Genomic DNA, 12,537 nt, shown 5'->3' on the forward strand with positions numbered 1-12,537 from the left:
GAAGAAGACACGTACAGCAGTGATTATGCCTTGATGCATTTCCCACCACAGTGCCAACTTATAAGGCTCTGGTAAAGGTCTTCCACCCAGGGGCGGACTGACCATTTGGAAACTCGGGCACTGCCTGAGGGCCCGGGGTCAGTAGGAGAGAAAGGGAGTGTGAGTTGCGGCGATGTCCTTGCGAATTGTGTCAATCTTGTTTTTGAAGTGATTGGCAATCTCAAGGGCGGTGAGTGAGGTGCTGGGTGGAGGTGGGGGTGGAGAGAGTAGAGAGTTGAAGGTGGAGAAGAGTCGGCGAGGATTGGAGGAGAGGGCCTTGATGAGGGTCAGGAAGTAGGCTTGTTTGGCTGCGTGGAGGGAGGAGGTGTAGGTGTGGAAGCCAGATCTGTAGCGGGTGAAGACTTGTTGGGATTTGGTTTTGCGCCATAGTCGCTCCAGGGCACGACTGTGTCATTTGAGGGTTATGGTGTGATCAGTCTGCCAGGGCTCTTTTTTAGGGACCAAACCAGGGGCGGACTGACCATTTGGAAACTTGGGCACTGCCCGAGGGCCCGGGTCAGTAGGGAGCCCCATGAGATGCCCCTGGTACCTTTTTCATAGGCTTTTTTGAGTTTGGGCAAGGACACAGGGGCCCCATGATCCCCTATTGCCCGGGGGCCCCATGAGTTTTCAGTCCGCCCCTGCTTCCACCCAAAGATGGTACTCACTAAGAAGTATTTTCACCTTGTGTAGGCTTACACAGCTAGGTTTCCTAAGGAGCACTTTAGTCCCTCTACCTGTGCTTTGTACTTCAGCAAGTTGCATGTACCGATGTACTTTTCTGAGTGTGTTGCATAAACATATTCATTTCATAGAAAAATGAACCTATTTCTTCTGAAAAATATACTGTAAATGAGATCCTTAATGCTATTATTTATTTATTTATTCCAGGTACTTATATAGCGCCGTCAATTTACACAGCGCTTTACATATATATTGTACATTCACATCAGTCCCTAACCCTCAAGGGGCATACAATCTAAGGTATTGCTATTGAATGGAACTAGAGATGTAATAAGTAAATCCTGCTCATGAACTGATTCCATGTCTAATAAAAAACAAAAAAACTTCTACTCATTACATTATTTAGCTGCATTTGTCATTTTAAATAACTGGAATAAGGAATATCAAAGGTTTTTGATATGGTATATATCAATACTTACCAATAGGCATTACTTCTTTGATGCATCCAAACTGTTCATGAATAAGTAAAGGAGAACTATAGTAGCGTCGAAAACCTTTTGGCTACAACGTACCATTAACGGAAAAAAAAAGAAAGTAAGTAAAATAAAAGTCAGTTATCTAAAAGACAAATACTTACACCAAAGTACAAATAACATAATATTAATAAAAATAATTTTACAAAGTATATGTTAGTTTTACAGTATAAACTAGGAATAAAAAGGGAAATCACGACTCAATAAACATGTGAATGAGAACATCTAGGTTTTGAGTGAAATCACACACTACCACACATCCAGTTCCATGTGGTATGTATGCCTCTGTATGCACCACTGTGGAAGATCCAGGTGCACAATATAAATTGTAAGATCCTTTACCAGCAATGTAGTAGGCCTTATTTACACTGGAAGCATCCTAAGAACAGAAGAAGTTATCTGAGAAGTGTAAAGGACTTTTGTGTTTCCTGGATTACTTTTCTTGCATTTTAACCCCTTGCCTACAGGGCACTTATACCCCCTTATTTACCAGGCTAATTTTCAGCTTTCAGCGCTGTCGCACTTTGATTGACAATTGCGCGGTCATGCAAGATTGTACCCATATGAAATTTTTATAATTTTTTTTCTCACAAATAGAGCTTTCTTTTGGTGGTAATTAATCGCTGCTGGGCACTTTACTTTTTGTGCTATAAGCAAAAAAAGTGCAAAAAATTTTGAAAAAAAAAAAAAAAGTTTTTTTGTTTCTATTATAAAATTTTTCAAACAGGTAATTTTTCTCCTTCACTGATGTGCGTTGATGAGGCAGCACTGATGGGCACTGATAGGCAGCACTGTTAGGCAGCACTGAAGGGCACTGATAGGCGGCACTGATAGGCGGCACTAATGAGGTGGCAAGGGTAGACGGCACTCATAGGCAGCACTAATGAGGTGTCACGGATAGGTGGCACTGATATGTGGCACTGATAGGCGACACTGATAATGGGTACTGATAGACAGCACTGATAGGTAGCACTGACTGACATCACTGCTGGGCACTGACTGGTGGCACTGCTGGGCACTGACTGGCACAACCGCTGGGCACTGACTGGTGGCACTGACTGGCAGCACTGCTGGGCTGCACTGATGGGCACTGGTGGGTGGCACTACTGGGCACAGGTAGGCACTTCTGGGCACAGGTGGTGACACTGCTGGGTGACACAGGTGGGCGCACTGCTGGGCACAGGTCGGTGCATTGCTGGGCACAGGTGGGCGCACTGCTGTGCACAGGTGGGTGCATTGCTGGGCACAGGTGGACGCACTGCTGGGCACAGGTGGGTGGAATTTGTGTGTGGCACTGCTGGGCACCGATCATCGGGGCACTGGTGATCAGTGACCCTGATGATCGGTGCCGATCCCTGCTCTGACAACTGCCGGTTTTCGGCAGTACTTTCCTCACGATCTGACAGCGTGAGGAAAGTGCAGCCGAGAATCGGCATTTGCATTTTCCCGTTGATCAGCGTGTCATTGGACACGGCTGATCACGTGGTAAAAGGCCACTGTGATTGGCCTTTTACCACGTCACGTGATCAGCTGTGTCCGTAGGACACAACGATCACGGAGATCGCCGGGTGCGCGCCCGGGGGGCGCGCAGGAGAGCGTGTTCTGGGAGGACGTCATATGACGCCCACCCAGAACTGGCCGGCCGCAGTGCAGCCGTCATTCGGCTATCTGCGGTCAGCAATTAGTTAAAATTTGTGCTTTAACCCTAGGATCACATCTGTGTGGGTGGTGCCGCTACGGATCTGCACGAAAATCCGTGCAGCTGCTCCACCCGCACAGAGAAATGTGGACCCGTGGGCGGGTGCCATTAGTTCTAGCGGCACGCCACCCTCACTGGAAAACGCAAACGTACTGAGAACCAAGGTTCCTGTGCGGGCTGTGTTTTCCAAAGAAGTGCAGGGACTTCTTCCCTGCGTGTCACGGGCACGGGAGTCTATTCAAATGAATGGGCTCTCGTGCCCGTGCAAAACGTGGCCCGAGTGGCTGCATATATGTGAACCGGGGGTAAAGCAGGTTGAGGTGTGTTTACATGTGTTTTGAGTTTCTAATCAAGTGTGAGTCCTTATGCACATTGGACGTTTTGATAACGCTGGTGTGACGGGAGTGACTTTTGGGGGTGGGGGGACCCCTGTCTCAGCTCCTCCTGTTCCTCTTATGCCTAAGGCACCCTGCGCCTGTTTAGGGGTACAGGGTGAAATGTTCTAATATTGGGGGGGGGGGCGGATTGTTTATTGTTCTCTGCCATGCAGCTGCATCCCATTGTTCTAGCAAACTATTATGGGATGTAATGTTTGTGTATTGGTGTGGGGGTTGTTTATTGTTCACTGCCATGTGCTGCAACCCTTTGTTCTATTGTGTGTCTTGGTTTGGCGGGGGGTGTTTCCGGCAGCCCTTCCCCCTGAGGGGACGGCTTGCTGATGTGTTTCCTGTTCCTGGTTGTATTTCCCCGCCCTGTGTATATATCTTGGGTTTGTGTTAAAATAAAGCAGCTGACTTCCTGTCTTAAGAAGAGTCTGGTGCTGTCTATTTCCTGTATGATCAGCGGTGGTGTCCGTGGATATGTGTTCGGACAGGGAAGCTGGCGTCTAGCGGAAATACCCAATAGCGGTCTGGGTCCGGTTCCGTTACAGCTAGTAACGTTAGCTGTGTAAAGTCACGTTAAACCGTGAGTTTTTCAACTTTATTTAGCATTTGTGCAGTGGCGTTTAGCCGCGTTTGCGGTTTTTAGTGTTTTTTTCCAAAATAAAAATAATTTTTTTTTTGGTCAAAAAAGGTCCAAAAAATGCCGGTTTGCAGCATTTTACCGCAGTTTACTGTGTTTTGTTGCATTTTTCAACGTTAGAGCATTTTTACAGCTAAAAAACTCCTCTAGAAACCCACTAGTACTGGGTTTTTTTTCCAGCCAAAAAGTGTTGCTAACAGTCTATGTGTGCATGGACACATAGGATAACATGCTGGGGATAACAAGCCAAAAACAGCTATAAGTTGTCAGTCCGCCCCTTGTCAGGAAAAATTAAAATAACATTACCATTATATGTTTGATTAGACTGAGCAACAATATGTCATTTTTTAAATTGCATTAGTGGAAAAGTTTGGGGTAGATTAAAAATTACAAAAACAAACATAGGTATTCACCTCCATGCTGCAGCATTGTTCTGATGCCGAAGCTGTCTCCTGTTGGCTCTAAGCCTGAGAATTGAACAATCACATGACAGCTGATCACTCAGTTCTCAGTTGGCCCTGAGTTCATAGCAATGGCTTTCAATCACTGCTCTGTCCCTCCAGAGCTCAATGGAGCTGGGCTGGTGAGGGGGTGGGCGCAGCTGGCTTTGGATCTCAGCTATGCACTGAGAGCTGGAGTCAACTGTCAATCAGGTAGCTAGGCAGATCCTGACAATATAGGTGGGATCCTTTCAAACAAAGATAAAAGGAGTACAGCGAGCGCTCATATAATCAGCTGCTAGAACACTCAAAGGAATCACAAAAACCTTGTATCATAAATCAAAGAAAATATAGTGCAGCGCTGCCATCTAAGATAAATGAATAGTTCATATAGATATCATGAAGAAAAAGTTGAAATGAAAGTCTTCCTTATAATGTATTGGTGACTGGAACCGTATAGAAAAAATGCGCACTCATTGACCGCGCATTATAAATGCGCATGTATATGACCATCAATCCAGGTAATCAGCAAAACACACGGTACATCCCTCAAAGGTAAGTCATCAGCCTTGGGTGTAGTGAGACTGACCCTCTCTCTGAGGGTTTCAGATCTACAGCAGCTCGTTTCCAGTTTATCTCATATCCAGAAGAGGGAGCCCATTCACCTAGGCTTTCCATTCACTGGTTCTAAGTGGTCTCTGAGTCCTGCTGCATATCACTACACCCAAGGCTGATGACTTACCTTTGAGGGATGTACCGTGTGATTTGCTGATTACCTGGATTGATGGTCATATACATGCACATTTATCAATCCAGGTAATCAGCAAAACACACGGTACATCCCTCAAAGGTAAGTCACCCACTACACTGTCACCCACTACACATATCACTACACCCAAGTCATCAGCCTTGGGTGTAGTGATATGCAGCAGGACTCAGAGACCACTTAGAACCAGTGAATGGACAGCCTAAGTGAATGGGCTCCCTCTTCTGGATATGAGATAAACTGGAAACGAGCTGCTGTAGATCTGAAACCCTCAGAGAGAGGGTCAGTCTCACTACACCCAAGGCTGATGACTTACCTTTGAGGGATGTACCGTGTGATTTGCTGATTACCTGGATTGATGGTCATATACATGCGCATTTATAATGCGCGGTCGGTGAGTGCGCATTTTTTCTATATGTTCCAGTCACCAATACATTATAAGGAAGACTTTCACTTCAAGTTTTTCTTCATGATATCTATATGAACTATTCATTTATCTTAGATGGCAGCGCTGCACTATATTTTCTTTGATTTGGGATCCTTTCAAAGCCTGGAATGGTTCTGTGATGCCAGCTGACAGCAGGCTTTAACCAGACTCGGGGTCCCAGTAGTTTTAAAATATGTGCACTCCTGTGACCCAGAAGAGAAGTATGACCAATAAAGCTTTGGCCATACTTCTCTTGTAATTATCTTTTGGTTAGATTGAAATCTAACAAGTATATTTCATTAGATTTTTAATATGCTGTATAACACAAGCAATCCAGCAAAATAAAAAGTTAACACTTTATATTATTTCAGTTCTGAGCAGATTGCCATCTCCCTATTTGGCACTGTTTTTCCAGTGTCAATAGGCAGCACAAATTGAAGGCAGCACCCACAGCTAGCGCAGGGGAGCCAATTTTTTAATTACCTTTTTTATGTACAGTATTCCTTAAATCCCTTAAAAATAGATTTTCAGCATAGAGACTCTTGTTCATATTGTTACTTAACATGACTCATTTGTAGAGCTAATGTACAGTATGATTGCTGGGATGAAGCCAGTAGCCTTTATTAAATCACTGACTTTATGTAATAACATCTGTTGTGTTTAGTAACAACTCTCTTTCATTTCAGACATTTTTTTTTAGATCACAAACACATTTTTTTGTTTTAATTTTACTACATCTATGAACAACACCAAAATGTATAGCCCTTTTATGTTTCTCCAAAGATAACAATATAAAAAAGTGGTCTATTTTAAAATGTAATAGAGAGTACAATCAAGGTTCACGTATTTACTCACCAGTTTTCCCATACATCGCTGAGAAGCGATCGTTTCTGTGCACTTGTGATGAATGCTCATTTTACAAGCTTTGCATCGCAGGCCATGCTTTGTATTAGTCCCTGTCAATGAACACAGAATTTAATTAGCCCAAATCAATAGTTTCCATGCAACTGTCAAGTTATCTTTCAGAAAGCATGACCCGCTAAGCATACCCAGATTTTTAAACTAGATTTATGACTATTCCAGCTTTTCTGCATTCTTCAAGATACCCAGCTGTAGGTAATGTTTACATCACATCAATGTATTCCACATTCAGTACTTTCTGTGAGAATATTAAAGACATAGACAATGTATTCAAACATAAACACAAAACTTCAATACATATTCATACACCGTTCTGTCATATTTTTTTAGAGTATTTCTGAAATCTTTGGAATACTATTATCTTATAAAATGATACATTTTAACAATACATCTACATTTTACAAATGCAATGGTTGTACCAGTGTTAGCAACGGCTACAGTTGCAAGAAAAAGTATGTGAACCCCTTGGGATTATGTGGAGTTTTGCATGAATTGGGCATAAAATGTGCTCTGAACTTTCTCCATTTGTAGACAGTCTGTCTTACCGTGGACACATGAACATCAAGGCTTTTGGAGATACTTTTGTAACCCTTTCCAGCTTCATGCAAGCCGACAATTCTTGATCGTAGGTCTTCTGAGAGCTCTTTTCTGCAAGGCATGGTTCACATCAGACAGTGCTTCTTGAAACCAGTAAACCCAAAACAGGTGTGTGTTTTTTAAGGGCAGGACAGCTGTCAGCAACACATCCAATATCATCACACTGATTGGAGTCAAGGTTGGCTCACTCCTGGCTCCAATTAGCTCTGGGAGAAGTCATTAAGTTAGGGCCTCACATACTTTTTCCTCCCTGCACTGTGAATGTTTACATGTTATGTGCAATTAAACCATGGCAACATCTAATGTTTGTGTAGTATTATGTACAGCAGACTGTGTTCTTCTATTGTTGTGACTTAGATGATGTTCAGAGCACATTTTATGCCCAATTCATGCAAAACTCCACGTAATCCCAAGGGGTTCACATACTTTTTCTTGCAACTGTACAATCATGAATGTTTTAAAAATAGCACTTCCAATAACAGAAAACTGTTAAAAACAACCCTTTGATTTTAATTTAAGTTTGCACCCTTGCTACTATGCTTGATACACAGGGATAAATGGAAAAAAAATATTTTCTACAATTTTATTGGCAGAAATTTTTAGACCTTTTTAGGTATATATATATATATATATATATATATATAAATTATATTTATTCAATAGATAAGATTGCAATCCACCAATTTTTAGAGTGGCTGAGGAGGATAAATAGCCTGGCAGAGCGTGACCTGTGGTATCCTGAAAGGTGATAGTGCAGTTACTTTTAACAACTTACTTTCACTGATTGGCTCAGAGCTAATATATGGAATCAGTAATTCTTTTGGATCCTAGGCTGAATGGAGTGATGGGGGAGTGAAGGAAAGGTATATCTATGCTGCTGGAGATGGTGAGATTAAAGCAAACCTGTTGTTTTGTCTTGGCAAAGTACAGGTTTGCTTTAACCATTTGCCCTCCTGAGGAGTTACCCCCCCTTCCTGACCAGGCCATTTTTTGCGTTATGGTGCTGCCTTACTTTAACTGACAATTGGGCGGTCATGCAACGCTGTATCCAAATGAAATTTACGTCATTTTTTTCCCACAAGTTGAGCTTTCTTTCCATGACATTTGATTGCCTATGTGTTTATATTTTTTGCGCTATAAAAAAAAGACAATTTTGTGAAAAAAATTTTTTTTTGGACTTTTTGCTATTAAACATGTCCAGTGAAAAAATTTTTAAAATCAAATTTTGTCATAAATTTAGGCCAAAATGTATTCTGCTACATTTCTTTACTAAAAAAAAAATCCCAATATGTGTAAATTAATTGGTTTACGTGAAAGTTATAGCATTTACAAATGGCGGCATATATACTGGAATTTTTAAAATGTTAACATTTTTTTTACTAGTAATGGCAGTGATAAGCGACTTATAGTGGGACTGTGGGACTGCGGCGGGCATTCTGACACTGGGGGGAACTGACTTAGTGTCACTGACATCCCCAGTGACACCAAAACAGTGATCAGTGCTAAAACAAAGCACTGACCCTGTACTAAGGGCACTGGCAGGAAAGGGTTAACATGAGGGATGATCAAAGGGTTAACTGCGTGCTGTTTCACTGTAATATCTGTGTGTGTGCTTCACTTTAATCACTGTGCTGTGCACAGGTACTTATATAGCACCATCAATTTACGCAGCGCTTTTGTCAGGGAGCGAGGAGCCAGACACACAAGGAGGTGCAATTAAAGGTAGGTTTATTAATACAAAAACAAGACAGGGTCTATGTAAGTCCAACAGCAACAGCGGATGACTTGATAGGACAGTAGCCAGGAAGGATGGTCGCCAGAGCCAGGGTCAGAAGCCAGGAAGAATGGTCGCCAGAGCCGGGGTCAAAAGCCAGGAAGGATGGTCACCAGAGCCGGGGTCAGAAGCCAGGAAGGAGTCTTGCCAAAGCCGAGTCGGTATCCAGGAGAGCAATGAGAAACTAAACAGGAGCTTGCTGCTGTGCAACAGACAGGACATGAATGCAATGGACAGCTACAAACAACAGACTTATATGTGATAAGCTGCCACCTCCTGGGGGAGGAGCCGCAGAGGGCTGAAAGCATAAATGATCCCACAATGCTTTGCAGACACCTAAGATGGATGCCAGCACATGGAGCAGCACAAGCCCTGCGGAAAGGTAGGACCTTGACAGCTTTACATATATATTGTACATTCACATCAGTCCCTGACCCTCAAGGGGTGTACAATCTAAGGTCCCTAACTCACATTCATACATACACATACTAGGGCCAATTTAGCCAGGATCCAATTAACCTACTAGCATGTCTTTGGAGTGTGGGAGGAAACTGGAGGAAACCCACGGAGGCACAGGGAGAACATGCAAACTCCAGGCAGGTGGTGCCATGGCTGGGATTTGAACCAACGATCCTAGTACTGCCAGGTGGAAGTGCTAACCATTCAGCCACTGTGCACAGGAGAAGGATGAACTCTACTTCTATTGTCTACCAGAACATCGGTACACTCTATTGTCTACTAAAATGTTCTAATGTTTGTGTAGCAGAGTGCCCATATACTCTTCATGCTTTTTATCTACTTTTCCCACAACTCCCTGGGATTCTGAACATGGCCAGGGTAGATATGTCTCTCTGCTTTCCTCCTTCAGGAGCTCAGAAAGGCCATACCTGATGAAACAAAGGTTGCTGGGTAAGTAATCTACAGGCAGGTGATGGGCACTCCCCTGTTATAACTGGTGTTCGGGCAGCCGGGCCACAGCCTAATAGCACACAGCTTTTTTGAAAGTCCCAGCTACTGTTGGAAGCCTATTCCAATTCAAGTAGAATGGCACTTCGTCCGTCACCCTGCATCTGATGACCTCTGTCACCAGAGCTACCCTGGACATCACCGTGAAGGATGCTATCTATGAGAACAATTGCAAGTAGGGATTTGTGTTCTGAACTGTTATACTGAAGTAATGATAGTCAGCTTGCCTATCTTTTGTTTTAGAGTCTTATGGAGACTATTCTTTATAGCAACCTTTCCTCCCAATCAGTTGCGGACTGACAACTCATGGGGCCCCCGGGCAATAGGGGATCATGGGGCCCCTGTGTCCTTGCCCAAACTCAAAAAAGCCTATGAAAAAGGTACCAGGGGCATCTCATGGGGCCCCCTACTGACCCTTGGCCCTCGGCAGTGCCCGAGTTTCCAAATGGTCAGTCCGCCCCTGCTCCCAATTGAATCGCAGAGACATTGCTGTCAAAAGTATGTTTTTGTGTAGCTTTCATATGTTTTCCCAGCTTTCATTATTCTGCGCTATATGCAGTTTTTAGCCCTGGTTCACACTGATGCAGATTTGACCGTTCAAATCGCATGACAAATCGCATCCAATGATCGACAATGGAACCGTTCTAATCAGTGTGACTCTGACTTCATCAGAGTAGCACTGATTTGAAAAGTAGTTCCGGCTCTACTTTTGACAATTTTGGGTGTGACTTGCATAGACATCTATGCATGAAGCCGCACAGATGTCTATCAAGTCCAGGGGCGGACTGACCATTTGGAAACTCGGGCATTGCCCGAGGGCCCGGGATCAGTAGGGGACCCCATGAGATGCCCCTGGTACCTTTTTCATAGGCTTTTTTGAGTTTGGGCAAGGACACAGGGGCCCCATGATCCCCTATTGCCCGGGGGCCCCATGAGTTGTCAGTCCGCCTCTGATCAAGTCACACCTGAAGACGCACTGCCATCTGACTTTGAAATCGTTCGTCTTCAAGTGAAGTTGCACGATTTCAAAGTTGGATCCACTGTGAACCGGGGCTTATGCCATTCTGTATGCCATCCTGAACCTGTTTTGCAGTAACGCCTCTAACTTGACACCTTTTTAGTAAACTGAAACTTACAGTTATTCGCTGTCAGATCCTCAGACTGAAAACCCATTTGGTTACACTATTACGGAAACTTACATAACCTTTATATATATTACTGGCTCCAAAATACCAATGTGAAGCAACAAAATAACACTATGAAAACATCGCTTTGGCTAAAATCAATATTATGTCAGCTGCAAAAATGTATCCAATAAGTACAATAAAATATGCCATCCCAATGATGCCCTCTCAAATGTTAAACATGACAAAATATAAAGTAATGCATTTTGCTTACATAGTACAGAATTTAGAATGCATAGTCTTTGGGATATAGAGGGTTAAATGGTTGAATAATAGATGTTTAAGCAATAATTCACATTATTGTAAAACATCCAAGTAACTGTTCTGTTAATTAACAAATGCTCAATCATCGAAATGAAAAGCTGAATAAATATAATATACTAAAAGTACTTAGCAGCAATTAAATGGACCAGTCCATAAGTCATTCCTGGAAATGTAAAAATTTATTAGTGTGTTCCAAACTTTTTTATTATTTCAGGTATTTATATAGCGCCTTCAATTTACGCAGCGCTTTACACACACACACACACACACATATATATATACAGTGGGGATCGAAAGTTTGGGCACCCCAGCTAAAAATTTGTATTAATGTGCATAAAGAAGCCAAGGAAAGATGGAAAAATCTCCAAAAGGCATCAAATTACAGATTAGACATTCTTATAATATGTCAACAAAAGTTAGATTTTATTTCCATCATTTACACTTTCAAAATAACAGAAAACAAAAAAATGGCGTCTGCAAAAGTTTGGGCACCCTGCAGAATTTATAGCATGCACTGCCCCCTTTGCAAAGCTGAGACCTGCCAGTGTCATGGATTGTTCTCAATCATCGTCTGGGAAGACCAGGTGATGTCAATCTCAAAGGTTTTAAATGCCCAGACTCATCTGACCTTGCCCCAACAATCAGCACCATGGGTTCTTCTAAGCAGTTGTCTAGAAAACTGAAACTGAAAATAGTTGACGCTCACAAAGCTGGAGAAGGCTATAAGAAGATAGCAAAGCGTTTTCAGATGTCAATATCCTCTGTTCGGAATGTAATTAAGAAATGGCAGTCATCAGGAACAGTGGAAGTTAAAGCAAGATCTGGAAGACCAAGAAAAATATCCGACAGAACAGCTAGCAGGATTGTGAGAAAAACAATTCAAAACCCACGTTTGACTGCACGTTCCCTCCAGAAAGATCTGGCAGACACTGGAGTTGTGGTACACTATTCCACTATAAAGAGATACTTGTACAAATATGGTCTTCATGGAAGAGTCATCAGAAGAAAACCTCTTCTACGTCCTCACCACAAAAATCATCGTTTGAACTTTGCAAATGAACATATAGACAATCCTGATGCATTTTGGAAACAAGTTCTGTGGACTGATGAGGTTAAAATTGAACTTTTTGGCCGGAATGAGCAAAGGTACGTTTGGAGAAGAAGGGGCACAGAATTGAATGAAAAGAACCTCTGTCCAACTGTTAAGCATGGGGTTGGAT

General features: G+C 42.8%; 1 protein-coding gene across 1 annotated transcript in view; it reads right to left on the minus strand.

Annotated features, from left to right (window-relative positions):
• STAC (SH3 and cysteine rich domain) overlaps positions 1-12,537 on the minus strand; it is a 399,298-nt gene that overhangs the window by 112,027 nt on the left and 274,734 nt on the right. The window contains exons 3-4 of the mRNA XM_089678256.1: positions 6,467-6,567; positions 1,203-1,284 (exon numbers count right to left, since the gene is read on the minus strand). Coding sequence (XP_089534382.1) covers positions 1,203-1,284; positions 6,467-6,567 — 183 coding nt within the window. The remainder of the gene's footprint in view (positions 1-1,202; positions 1,285-6,466; positions 6,568-12,537) is intronic.

Source organism: Staurois parvus, unplaced genomic scaffold, assembly GCF_062004578.1.
Source record: "Staurois parvus isolate SC_StPar_1 unplaced genomic scaffold, SC_StPar_1.0 ptg000201l, whole genome shotgun sequence".
Lineage (NCBI taxonomy): Eukaryota > Metazoa > Chordata > Amphibia > Anura > Ranidae > Staurois > Staurois parvus.